Source organism: Perca fluviatilis, chromosome 7, assembly GCF_010015445.1.
Source record: "Perca fluviatilis chromosome 7, GENO_Pfluv_1.0, whole genome shotgun sequence".
NCBI lineage: Eukaryota > Metazoa > Chordata > Actinopteri > Perciformes > Percidae > Perca > Perca fluviatilis.
In genome coordinates this window covers 19,433,156-19,446,181 of record NC_053118.1, presented here as the reverse complement: position 1 = coordinate 19,446,181, position 13,026 = coordinate 19,433,156, and the positions used below count along the sequence as shown (strand labels likewise).

At 37.2% G+C, this 13,026-nt stretch overlaps 2 protein-coding genes across 2 annotated transcripts; both read right to left on the bottom strand.

Annotated features, from left to right (window-relative positions):
• Window positions 1-64: 64 nt before the first annotated feature.
• On the bottom strand, window positions 65-5,345 carry LOC120561621 (sodium-dependent neutral amino acid transporter B(0)AT3-like). Its single transcript, XM_039804777.1, has 12 exons — window positions 5,168-5,345; window positions 3,741-3,881; window positions 3,444-3,581; window positions 3,148-3,329; window positions 2,342-2,452; window positions 2,133-2,245; window positions 1,919-2,047; window positions 1,614-1,770; window positions 1,281-1,485; window positions 668-827; window positions 414-576; window positions 65-324 (listed from the first exon to the last, which is right to left on the bottom strand). Exons 1-12 carry the CDS (start codon window positions 5,337-5,339, stop codon window positions 148-150), a joined length of 1,848 nt encoding a protein of 615 aa, XP_039660711.1. The 5' UTR covers window positions 5,340-5,345; the 3' UTR covers window positions 65-147.
• A 603-nt stretch (window positions 5,346-5,948) lies between these two features.
• On the bottom strand, window positions 5,949-11,492 carry slc6a19b (solute carrier family 6 member 19b). The gene is made up of 12 exons (XM_039804704.1): window positions 11,173-11,492; window positions 10,057-10,197; window positions 9,835-9,972; window positions 9,556-9,737; window positions 9,357-9,467; window positions 8,932-9,044; window positions 8,696-8,824; window positions 8,424-8,580; window positions 8,099-8,303; window positions 7,860-8,019; window positions 7,529-7,691; window positions 5,949-7,414 (listed from the first exon to the last, which is right to left on the bottom strand). The coding sequence occupies exons 1-12, from the start codon at window positions 11,369-11,371 to the stop codon at window positions 7,211-7,213; spliced, it is 1,902 nt and encodes a 633-aa protein (XP_039660638.1). The 5' UTR covers window positions 11,372-11,492; the 3' UTR covers window positions 5,949-7,210.
• Window positions 11,493-13,026: the final 1,534 nt, after the last annotated feature.

The following is a 13,026-nucleotide window of genomic DNA, read 5'->3' as shown; positions in this document are numbered from 1 at the left end:
CAAAAATATTTTGTTTGCCTTTTGGTTTCCAAATGAAGAAGTTATTAAATGACAACATATCTCAAATGGTATGTAGCCTACCACTGGTAGTCCTGACCACCACTCAGATAAAGCAGCTAAACACTTCCCTTACAATTCTCCATGACATCATTCATTTGTATATGGATTTTGGTTGTGCCTGTTCATGATGTACTTCTTCAGGAAGCCCATTAATTTGTAGAGAGCCACAAGAGGAATGGATACAACAGGAAGGACAGATAAGAGAACACAGATAACAAAAACCCATTCAGGATAGGGCTGAACATCAGCAAGGGGGAATTGCACCTGTAGGGGTAATGGATCAGAAAGTCAATGTCTTTTATTTCATCATTCTACATAGTGATGTTGAAGAGCTACTGTAAAATCTTTCTTACGTAATCTGGGTTCCAGGCGTTATATGTAGGTTGTTTTTCAGCCTCGACTACTACATATGCCACAAAAACCACCAGAAGCATGAAAGGACTGATGAAGCGCCAAGTGGCCTGCCAGTAGATGTTTGGTCTCCGACCTGACATCCATTCAATGTCGTCATTAAACCTGTGCACAAACAGAATCCCTTTGTCGAATCATTCAAATGTTGTTTTTGTTTTTTTATATTTCAACTATAATGTTGATATGAAAGTATTACTTGTTTATTCCATAGATGTATACCACACTAATGATCTCAAAGAATGCTATGATGAGCAGAGGCATGGATCCCACGTAACTGTTGAAAATCTCCAGCCAGTAGTTTCCAGAGCCCAAAGTAAAGATTAGGGCCACAGTAAAGGAGGTGAGACATATTAACCCTATAAGCAAAAAAGAAAATACATTTTATTTCATGCCATGATGATTAATATGCTGAATTCACTAATGCAAGAACCTTTACAGCCTACCTGCACTAAAGTAATTTTACAGCCCATTCTCACCTTGAATACTTGACATGACAATATGTGTTTCACACGTGAATACATAATTTCATATCAAAAGAACATTTACAAAGGGTTCCTATCAAAACTAATGTATCCAAAAGGCACATTTACTTTGAATCAACAGGTGGACTTTTTACACATGACATTTGTATAAGTGTGTCATAATTTATCCTTATTAATCACTGTTATGTATAGAGAGTAAGAGTATGTTTTCCACCTAACCTTGCCAGTTTTTTGTTAATATTATAATACAATGCAAACAAGTGTTGTCAGTGCCCCAAATGCCATAATAGCAAACACTGTATAATGTTATCAGATCTTTTGGTTTACCTGTGAAAATTTCTTTAGGAATCCAGGGTGGAATCATGTGCAGGTCAAGCAGAGGAGTAAGGACCCCCTCTAGATTTCCAAACATAGAGGAGAGGCCCAGGCTGAAGAGCATGATAAAGAAGAGCACCGCCCACACCTGAGAGCCTGGCATTTTTATCACCGCCTCAGTGAACACAATGAAGGCCAGTCCGGTTCCAGAGGCGCTCTACAGGTAGGAAGTAAATGTGATGCATGATCTCATACGCAGCCATCTCACAAAACGTCATGGAGAAAGCAGTTAAAATCAAAACTTTTAATAACTTTTAAATGTTAATAGTAATGGATGTACTGTACCTGGTCCAGGAAAGTCTGCAGGTTACATGTCTTTAGATTGAGGCTTTTGACCTCCGAGGGATCAGTTGTGTTGAGATACTTGAACCAGTCGTCATAGTTTTCTAGGGTTATGTTCTCATCCCCAATGTTGAATGAATTAGTCAATGTCAGTATGTTCCTAAAATCAACAAGAAATGTAATGAGTTAACACTACTACAGCTTGTAATTATATAATCATCAGTTGCACATCTTATAATAATACTGTATAATTATCAAGCTGAATATAATGTACTAAAGCACACCATACTTACCTATATGGTACTTACCAATTTTTGCAGTCATTGTAGTTTTCATTTGCTTTAAATCCAAGAATGGCAAAAATAGGAATTGATGCATAAATTGACGTAAAACTGTTCACACATCCAACAATTAGGGCATCTCTCTCACAGTTATTCCTGCAAAGATAAAATATAGTTTTTATTTTATTTTTGGACATTACATTGTCTTTCATGAATGAAAATGTGTTCGAAAGGTTCTTACTTTTGAGCATTGTAACTGGAAAAAGCAATAAGTCCCCCAAAGGCCAAAGACAAAGAGAAAAAGATCTGAGTAGCAGCATCCAACCAGACCTCAGGGTTTTTCAGGGTTTCCCACTGTAATGAAAATATAAATTGCTAGTTAGATATCACATTTTACTATTTAATTCTTGTCATGACATTATTGCAATATGAAACTAAAGACAAACTTACATTTGGAGTGAAGAGATATATTAAGCCATCTGTGGCCCCAGCCAGAGTCAATGATCTGACCAAGAAGATGGTCAGAACAAGATACGGAAAGGTGGCTGTGACATAAATAGCCTGTTGAAAATGTTTTGATGCTGATTAAATATTTCATACTCACATCCAACAGAATTAGTAGAATTAGAGTTTTTTTAACCATATGTATGCACTCCCATTTAACTGAAGTAAAACTAAAATGTTGTCAAATTGCAGGTGGTTTTGTAAGGGTGTTTTGAAGAGCCTCGCAAGGTTAGAGAGCTCTAAATACTTGAGTTACTGTAACTTGTCAAGATAATAAACATCAATCTTCCATCCATCACCTTTATCGCCTTTAATGCAGCCTCTACCAGGATTCATAATATATGTGAAAAAACATCCTGCGTTCTGCTTTTGCAGAAGTTATTGTCACTCTGCTGTTTTGGAGACAGCAGGTTTAAGGTTTGATTTGTAAATGGCATGCGTAGTGAATATCTGCCAAGTTAAGGCCAGAATTGTATTTGAGCAAATTGGAGGGATTTACAGTGGGATGCACTTCTCTCTTCCAGCCTTACATGACTAAGGATGAAAAGGCAGCTGCACTTTGTTTCTAGTGCATAGTCCATTTCATATTCATGTGTCTTTTTAGCTCATGTAATCTGTGTGAGGAAAGCCAGTGTTAACTCTCATGGTTCCAACATGTTGCCATGAAATGCTGGTATCTAGGCTAGAAGATATAACAAATGGATATGACAATACAAATACTTTTTTAGCATTTCATCAAACAGGTAAATTACCTTCCCAATAGTCTCAATTCCACGAATGAAGCAGATGTACACGAGGCACCAAGCAGATGCAAGACACAGCACTAGCCACCACTGTACGGACCCGCTGGTCTCAATGTTAGGCGTAATGTTCAGTGTTTCACGATACCAGAAATAGTTCACTGACGAGCTCTTCTCACATTCACTTACCCAGCCTGTATCAAAGACATTATTCATCATGATTAATAAATGGGACTGTCTGTCTGTCTTTTACTGGTTATTATTCAACATTTATTGTTAATTTATATTATCATGATGTAAGAAATTACCAGTCCGATTCAAATTTAATGGGCAGTCCCTCCAGGGAAGTGGATTTTGAAAGGAGTGGAAGAAGTACCAGAGGATCCAGGCCAAGATCATGTTGTAGAACAGACCAACTAGGAAGGATACTACCAAGGAAGCCACACCTGTGTGTACACATTGGCATTATTCACCAAGAAATGTAGACTATGTATATTACGGATGGCAATGATGCAAGTTTTACACAACTTTATGTTGTGAAGTACATTCCCCTTTTTTTGGCATCTTGCTTTTCTGTGTAATGTTCATAGAACAAACCTTCTCACCTAAACCTCCCAGATAAGGGGAGATTGAATTCCACACTCCAACACTTCCCATGCGGAGTCGTTGTCCGATGGCCAGTTCCATGTGCAGCAGAGGAAGTCCCTCAAACACCAAGGCAATGGCATAAGGAATCAGAAACGCCCCTTAATATAAAACAAATTTAAAAGTGATAATAAAGTTATTGTGGCAACTGACAATAAAACCATAAACATGAGTTTCTCAGTAAGTTATTGACTTCACCTTAATAAACAGCGGCATTGCCTTTATGGTTGAAGGTCATTCAGTTTCTGATTACTGGACATTTTATTATCAACAAGCAGAGCTTTATCACATTCACTCATATCCAGGAATAGATCTTAACACCAGACATGCAGTGTAACCACTGTATGGAGTAGTGAAAACTTTTTGAACCATTTTTTTATTGGCTTAATTAAGTATCCATTTTGTATAGTAGTGAACTATCCAAGTTGGAATTGTATTAAGTAGATATCAGAGCTATGAAGAAGAAGAAGAAGAAGAAACAAATCTGCTACAGTCACATAATCACTTAGTATTAAGTATTAATCACAAGTATTATCTCTCTCTAATTCATTGGCGAGAGCCAATTATTATAATCCATCTGGTCAGACAGGTGTCTAGATTGACTTTCACTAGAAAAATAAACGTGCAGATTGATAACTCATTCAAGTTATTTTCTGATCACAGGCAAAGGACCGAACAAAGAAGATTAATCACTGATGACATGTTGACAGTCACATAAACAGTTTTTATGTATAAGTATATTTGGAAGTGATGCATGACAAATTGACAGTAAATTAAATCAAGTTCTTATTTTAATGATTTATTCAAATTAATCAAGATGATTAGCAACTTTATCTTGAAAAGTCAGTCAGACACATCTGTTGTGTGCTGGAAAAACAAGATGATTATAGCAGGAAATCACAGCAAAGTCATAACTCCAACCATAGCTCAGTCATGCCACACGTGAAAATATATAAAGTAAGACGGTAATGGTTAAATAACAGCTGATAGGAAAACTCGGAATGTCAACAAAAAGGTGTGACTATTGTGTTATCGTGCCACATCGCAGTACAACTGTTTGTCTGGAGTCTGTTTCTATGTGCCTCTGTCTGGGGAAATTTAAGAAAATACAATTATCCTGGTGAGGAAGGGTGTAATTTACACAAAAATTTTTTTTCGAGAAATGTTTCTTGGTATTTTCATATTATTCAAGGGAATAAAAAATGATTAAAGAAATAATTTAGTTTTTTTAATAACGGCAACAGTTTTATCAAGAAAGCCTTTGGACTATTGACTGCAACATATTTCTCTTCATGGAAACCAAAAAAAAAACAATATTTGCCAGACTGTCCAACTTTACTTTTTTATTTTAACATCGCAAAGCACACTGTAAATGAAATGCTCTTACCTCCACCATAGATTTGACACAAATATGGAAATCTCCACACATTGCCAAGTCCCACAGCAAAACCTATGCAGGTTAGCAAATATTGAACTTTATTGTCCCATTTTGGTCTTTCAGCGATCTCTTTAAGTCCATCAACCTGCGTCTGCTCAGCACTTTCAGCGTCTCTATCCATCACTTGTTTGTCCTTTATGTTATTTCAGTATATTTGACGTGGTAAATCTTTTTAAGTCTGACTTGTCCACTCTGTCTGAAGAGAAGGGGAGGACCTGGTGACTTGTTACCTGTTTGTATCAGGAGACAAGGAGCAACATTTGCTTCATCAGCCCCATTTTTCTTGTTAGCTCTTGACGCTGTGTGAACAATGTGGTTTGTTTGTTTAATAATAAGCCCTTGTGTAGAGTAAAGTGGCAAGATATGATTTGGGAACAGAGGTGATAACAGTTGATTGTAATACAACGCTGCATAAATAAGGAACCCAGGGAGTATAACTGATTGTACTCATGCATTTTAATGTATTACGTGATACAGTTTACATTACTGTTATTTGCACACAGTCTGGGTTATTTCAGTCAGTGGTAATTAACAAACTTAACTTACACCAGAAAAAAGGCATGCATGTAGTGTGTAGTGTGTATGGAGTTCCTTATCAGAGTTAATCAACAAAAACACTATTTAAAATGCCTTGTACTGAATTTCTATTCTGTATGATATTCATACAGACCTCAATCACTCACATTCATTATTCTTAACTGGAAAACAGAGTAGAGTCATACAGCACACATAGTGTCAATCAGTTTTATTTTATTACAGACAAATGCAGAATCTAAGGGATTTAAAATAACACAACACTATGCAGCTGATTTAATCAATATTTAATTTACTTCTCAAATACGTCACAGTAGTGCCCCCAGCTGGACAGATGGGTGCACCTTCATTACATGGCTTAACCTTTGTGTTGTCCTCGGGTCAAATTAGACCCGTTTTCAAAGTTTTTTATATCAGAAATATTCAACCAAATTGCTTGTTATTAAATAATAACATGGATGCATGGATGTACATTGGACGTATGGAACCACAATATTCTTCCCAGGAAAAATAAATACTAACTTTCATTGAGTTTTGGGTGTTTAATACAATTTTATAGCATTTGAAAAAAGAAATCAAAACAGTATATCCTGACTAAACTTACAACTTACTGACCGATACCAGTCTGTGATCCACTCAACATCCTCTGAACTATTAGTCAAAAATAATTCATAATTATTGCTTTTTTTTAACTCAAAAATTAGGTATAATGTCAAATAAATTAGGTGTATTGACTATGTATAAAAAGCGTTGAAAAAAGCGACAAAAACATGTTAAAAAAAAGCGACAAAAACATTTTCAATTTTGACCCAGAAGGACAAGAGCAGCACCTCCTCTCATTCTCAAATGGCTACATGGAATAGTCAAATCATACTTAAGCCGTCTGAAAGATCAACCCATGCACTAAGATCCTGCGTTCAGTAGATTTTCATTTCTTTGCATTAATTGGACACAATACAAATGTAATACCATTGTATTAGCCAAATGTATTGCCTTCACAAAAGTGATAGTATACAGATTTGTTGTTAGCTCAATGCACTCAATGACATTGTTTGAGGACATTGTTTCTGGTGTTTTTAGGATGACAAGGTCTTTTTACGACGGGTAATCTGAGAGTGATGCCTTGCAGAAAGCCACACTACTACTCGACAAATAACTGAGAGAATAGAAAGCCAATAAGCTACTGTTTTGGGAGACGTCTTTGAATTAACAGGAAACAGACCAACCTTAAAGCAAATTGTTATGTAGCTGTGTCTTTTGAATTTTACAGCTTTACATATTGTCACCTGATTCACTGCTAAGAAGTGAGCGCTGTCACAGGTGGCTGAGGAACCACAGAGTTCTGTTCAGAAAAGCTATGCCTTCTATTTTAAAATTGCGTCGATTAAACCATGATAGCAACCACTTAAATGTTCTTGAAAAAGAGCAAAATAGAAAATTGGGGATTTTACCACAATATTAGGCTGTGGATTTTTTGCTCTCATTGTTCATTTGAATTTGGTCAGAGATATTATCGAGAGGTGGCTTATCCCTCTTCTTTGACTTTAAGCATTTCCAGACACAAACGAAAGGCACAGCAAGACTGGGTATCCCTGCCAATATAAAGATGATCGCATAGATCCAGACTGGATATGGCTTTTCTTCCAGTGTGGGGAATGTATTCTGCAAAGACAAAGAAAAAATGCTATATCTTGTGTTTTCAGTGGCAAATGTATGTTTTAGAAGATCATTAGCCGTAATTGATGGGAGATCATCTCAACATAAAATCTTATTTACCGATTCAGGATTCCAGGCTTTGTAAACGATCTTTTCAGAAACTTTAGTGACGAAGTAAAAGACCAAGATGATAAACATGATGAGTGGGCTGATGACTCTCCATGACGCCTGCCAGAAGAAGTTGGGTTTGTGTCCAATCATGAACTTAATATCATCATTGAACCTATAGGAGGACAGTGACACACATATTTAATTGCCAAACAAGCTTCCCTTAATAAAGGTGGTGCAATAATAGTGTGGGTTGTGATACCATGCTATAATTGTGTTCCTCTCATCTCTTAATTGATGAAAGACATAAACAGTGACATAAAATAATCTATTTTAATATCACCTGTCTATCCCATATATGTACACCACTGAGATCATCTCGCAGAATGCAACAACTAGCAGAGGGATGGATCCTCCATAGGTGTCAAAGAGTGAAAGCCAATAGCTTCCTGAGCCTTGGATAAATATCAGACCCACCAGACAGCAGAGCATGCACGTTACACCTGATGGAGAGCAAAGAGTTGATACAATATACCAGAAATCCTTATTTATATAAAATGAGAGAATACACGTGGGAGTTACCAGTGACAACCTCTTTTGGCCATGTCTTAGGGAAGACCTTGAGGTCTTGCAGTGGTACTAGAACTCCCTCAATGTTACCAAACATAGAAGACAGGCCAAGACAGAAGAGCATTATGAAGAAAAGGACAGCCCACAACGGTGAGAGGGGCATCTTGGTGATAGCCTCAGTGAACACAATGAAGGCTAAACCAGTCCCTTCAACTCCCTAGGCCCAAACACAGCACAGTGTTATAGCAAAGCATGGCAGGGATCATGTAACAAAAATAATCGCAGTTAAGTTTCCACTAAAAGGGAAGCTGTTGTCTTGGTGTATACATAATCTTACCTCACTAAGAAAAGTATTTAAGTTGCAGGTCTTAAGATCCAGCTGTTGAAAAACCTCAGGGTGTGTTGCATTAAGATGCTCAACAACCTGATTGTAGTTGCTGTCAGTGATGTTGCCCTCAGGAAGCTCAAACACATTTAGTAATGTTAGGATGTTTCTGAAACGCAAAATTTGTTAGGTTAAAAAGGTTTTTACAGTCAATGTACCGCTGAAGAAAAAACATATTGAGCTGGTAAAATGTATAATTTGACAAAAAAAAAGGCATGATGTACCCAGAAAGACAGTTGTCAAATCTCTCTGTTGCTCTGAAGCCGATTATGGTGTAAATGACGGTTGCCGCATAGACAGAGGTGATACCGTTGATGATAGAGATAATCACTGCATCCTGTTCACAGTTATTACTAAAGAAAAAATGCATTTTTATTTAGATACTTTATTTAGGTACTTTAGAAGTACAGTGCAATTACCTGTAATTTTAAACACCACAGGTTAAAACAAAATAACTTACTGCACTGAGTTATAGCTGGAGAAGGAAATAAGACCACCAAAAGCCAGAGAGAAGGAATAGAAAACTTGAGCACCCGCATCGAGCCATGTTGATGGCTTAGCCAGCTCTGTTAACTGAAAGAATAAGTAAGTAAGTACACAATTATGGATAAACATATTGCTATGCATGGTCTACTTAGTACCTCTAATGAGGCTACTATGGCTGAGGTCTATTCAGAGGACTTTGGTAAAATATGCCACAGATGGGGGTAGCTGGTAGAGCACCACAAACTGATTTTTTATTATATTTTATGTGAAAATGCTAAAAATATCTTCGCATTAAATGTTGTCCTCGTAATTGACAATATGCATTCAAACATATTTTTAACATTAGATCATAAAGACCAGTGTTATCGTTAAAATGAATTTAAAAAAAATGCAACTTACGTCTGGTGTGAAGAGAAACTTAACTCCATTCAAAGAGCCCTTCAGGGTCAACCCTCTGATCAGAAAAATTGTCAGCACCACGTAGGGAAGTGTCGAAGTCACATACACAGCCTTAGAAAAAACAAAGTATTCACACAATTACGGTTTAGCTGAATTAAAATCTTATCTTTGTTTTATTTTAGTAAGCAATGTGCTGTACCTTCCCGGTGGTCTCAATACCACGAATGATGCAGATATAGAGGACAGACCACGCACATATATGACATAACAGTATCCACCACTGCAGACCGCCGTCTTCTTCAATCGCTGGAGTTGTGTTCAGGGTCTCCCTGTACCAGAAATAATCCACAGGGGAGCTCCTCTCACACTCGGAGACAATACCTGACATCATATAATAACTGAGTGTGTCATCAAGCCAAAGTCAAGTTTCTATAATAATTCTCATACTGCAGAAGTGCCATACCAGTTGTAGCATTACCTGTCAAATTAGCATTCATGGGACATTGGCTCCAAGGCAGAGACTCTTGAAATGAATTAAACAAGTACCACAGAATCCAGGCCATAATGGTGTTGTAGTAGAGGCTGATCGTCAGAGATACACACATAGATGCAATACCTGCCAATGAATGTTTTAAAAGGGTTTCTTTTAGGGCACGTTTGCACTAATTGTAGCAAACATTATGCAAAGAATGTTTCTCACCAATGCCAGTCAAATAGGGATGAATTGTAGCCCACACTCCCAAACTGCCTCTTCTTAAACGTTGACCAATAGCAAACTCAAGGTGCAGAAGTGGGATTCCTTCAAGAACCAGCAGGATCAAAAATGGTATCATAAATGCTCCTGGAGAAAAAAAAAAGGAACTGGTTATGGTGTCATGGTAACAATAAATCATTAATATAAATAAATCTTGACGTTAATCATTTAGGATACACTGGAACACATGCAGAGATAAAGTCCAACAGTTGATTTAGTTAGGTTCATAATGCAATGTATAATCCATTTTACTTTTACTTTAAGGATTTCCTGTGAGTCAGAGAGTATAAAATGTCTTATCTACACATATCAGTTTCAGGCCATCTTGTTGACTCTTCACTGCTTAATGTGATTTAAGATGCCTCAACTACTGTAACAGATATAAGGATATAGAGTAGTCATTATTGGATCACTGGTCTTGTGATATCCACTGGAGAGGTTGTTCATTTACTACTTAATTGGACAAGGGTATCAACTATTAGGTGGACTTTATCATCATACCCAGTGATCCAGAACTGCACTGCAAATCGATCCAGTTTAATTCAAAATGCTTAATAATTTGCCCCACAGGGACAATTGAGGCAAGCTAGTTTGCAAACATAAAACAACAGCAAACAATACATTCACACATAAAAACAATGTAAAAATACAAAATATGCTCGTAAAAATCAAACCCAGTAGAAGCAAAGGAACAAATCCACCCAAAACTACATATACGTGTGCATTTATCAGTTTAGGTACAAAGTAAATGGCTTTCCATTTTATGTTGGCTGTTACACATCTTTTGACTTCAGAAATAAAACCAAACCACCTTCTATTTCTTTTACAAACAGGCAATCTAAAATTATGTTTTGATGGCAGTAGCAGGCAGACAAATACCTCCCTGATGTCTGTAAATGAAATGTTAATATAGAAGTATGGGAGTATACCTAATGCTCATGTACTCCAAAAAGTCTGGATTGGATATAATAAGGTATGAAATATTTTTGTTCCAATCAAACAATGTTATTTAAAATAGTCAAATATGGAATAAGTACAGTAAACCATGAAAGTATCACTTGCCTCCTCCATGACTCTGACACAAGTAGGGGAACCGCCAGACATTTCCAAGTCCCACACAAAACCCAACACAGGTCAACATGTACTGGGTCTTGTTGTCCCATTTTGGTCTGTCTCCAGCCTCGTCCTTCTCCAGTTTGTCCAGCTGCTGATGGGACAGTATTCTGTCCTCCAGGCCTGGATTGGGGAGTTGTAACTTCATGATCTGTCGAACACTAGTATTGCAGTGATTCAATAGTGCACTGTGAAGGTCTGGGATGTAAATTGAGGCTCACACCATGAGATCCTGCAATATGAACTGGACCTCTGTAATAGATTGACTAGGCTGTGGTGTCACAGAGCGTCAGACTCATTCAGTGTGCAGCCTTTGAATCCTAGTAGGAACACATATGACAGTTTAACAGTGTCTTATCTGATAAAGAAGGGTCAATGCACAGGAAGCACTGGTTTACTGGAGAAAAACGATGTTTATAGGATTTATTGTAAAGTTAAAAATGATTGTTTTGAAACAGTATACAGTAACAATGATATATTTAAGAACACATATAAATCCACAGACTTTTATAAAACGTGTCAACTGTTTATTGACTTTTAAAACTGTTAAAAATGTATAAATAATGAAGACATGTTGAAGGTTCATTATTGACTTTGTAAATAGTAGTTTGACAAAAAATCCTTAAGACAGCAGATGGAGTTTGCTCATTTGTCATAGAGAGAGAAGAAGTAATTATAAATATGCACTTGACTATTACATATAACAAAACAGTATAATATAAATTTATTAGTCAAGCAGCGTTGTATGCCTCCTCCACTCCCTCCTACAACACCTCGAATCACCAGATAACTTCGCCAGACTCTTCTTTTTCGACTTCAGTTTTGCTTTTAACGCGATTCAGCGCCACCAGGTGATCCCGAAACCCCCCCCCCCAACACCACACTTCTTATCCACTGGGTACACAGCTTTCTCAGCAACATACCATAAACAGTGCATGCCATTGGCGTGCTTCAAATATCTCTGACTCACCCTGGTCAACAAATTGAGCTTTGATCAACACACCACTAACATCCACAAATGTTGCCAACAAAGACTCTCTGCCATTCACAAGCTTAAAGCACTTTATTTTGGCCCCCACCTTCTGTCACTGCTCTATAAAAGTATAATTCAACCCTACCTCCACTATTGTTTCCCCTGTTTCTTCACCAATGACATCTGTCTCCAACTGGAACAAACTCATATGCATCACACAACGCCGCCAAAATGATTGGCCTCTCCAACACCAACCTCTCAGACCTCAACAGCTAAGCCATGCACCAGTTGTATCATTGCACATGACCCCAGCACCCTCGCAACCCATTCTTTACACTGATTCCATCTGGCCATAGATATTGCTCCCTGGCCTGGAAACAGGCACGCTACAGTATGGCAGGAGTTTTGTTCCCTCTGCCATACATCAGAATACATCGATAAATGATATGTGTTTAGGTATGTGTGTGGATGTTATGTCTCTCATGTTGTCATGTTGTGGTATACAACGTATTTATGTATCCATTTATGTGAGGTCTTTGTACAAACATTTCCTTGTTAAAGGACAATACATAATCTATCTATGTATTGTCAGTCATTCATTAACTGTTTATGGATGCTTCACAGGAAGAGTTAGGCAATAGTTTGACAAATACATCAATAAACCCTTACAAATATCTGCTTGTCATTCCACAAAATTGGTGCCTTTGTGTCCCTAACAAATAATCAGTTCTAAAGTTGCTTTAACAACAAATACAAATGTGTAATTTAAAAAACTTAATGTTACTAATAGATCACATGTATCAATATAAGCCCAAGTAAAAGCCAATAAA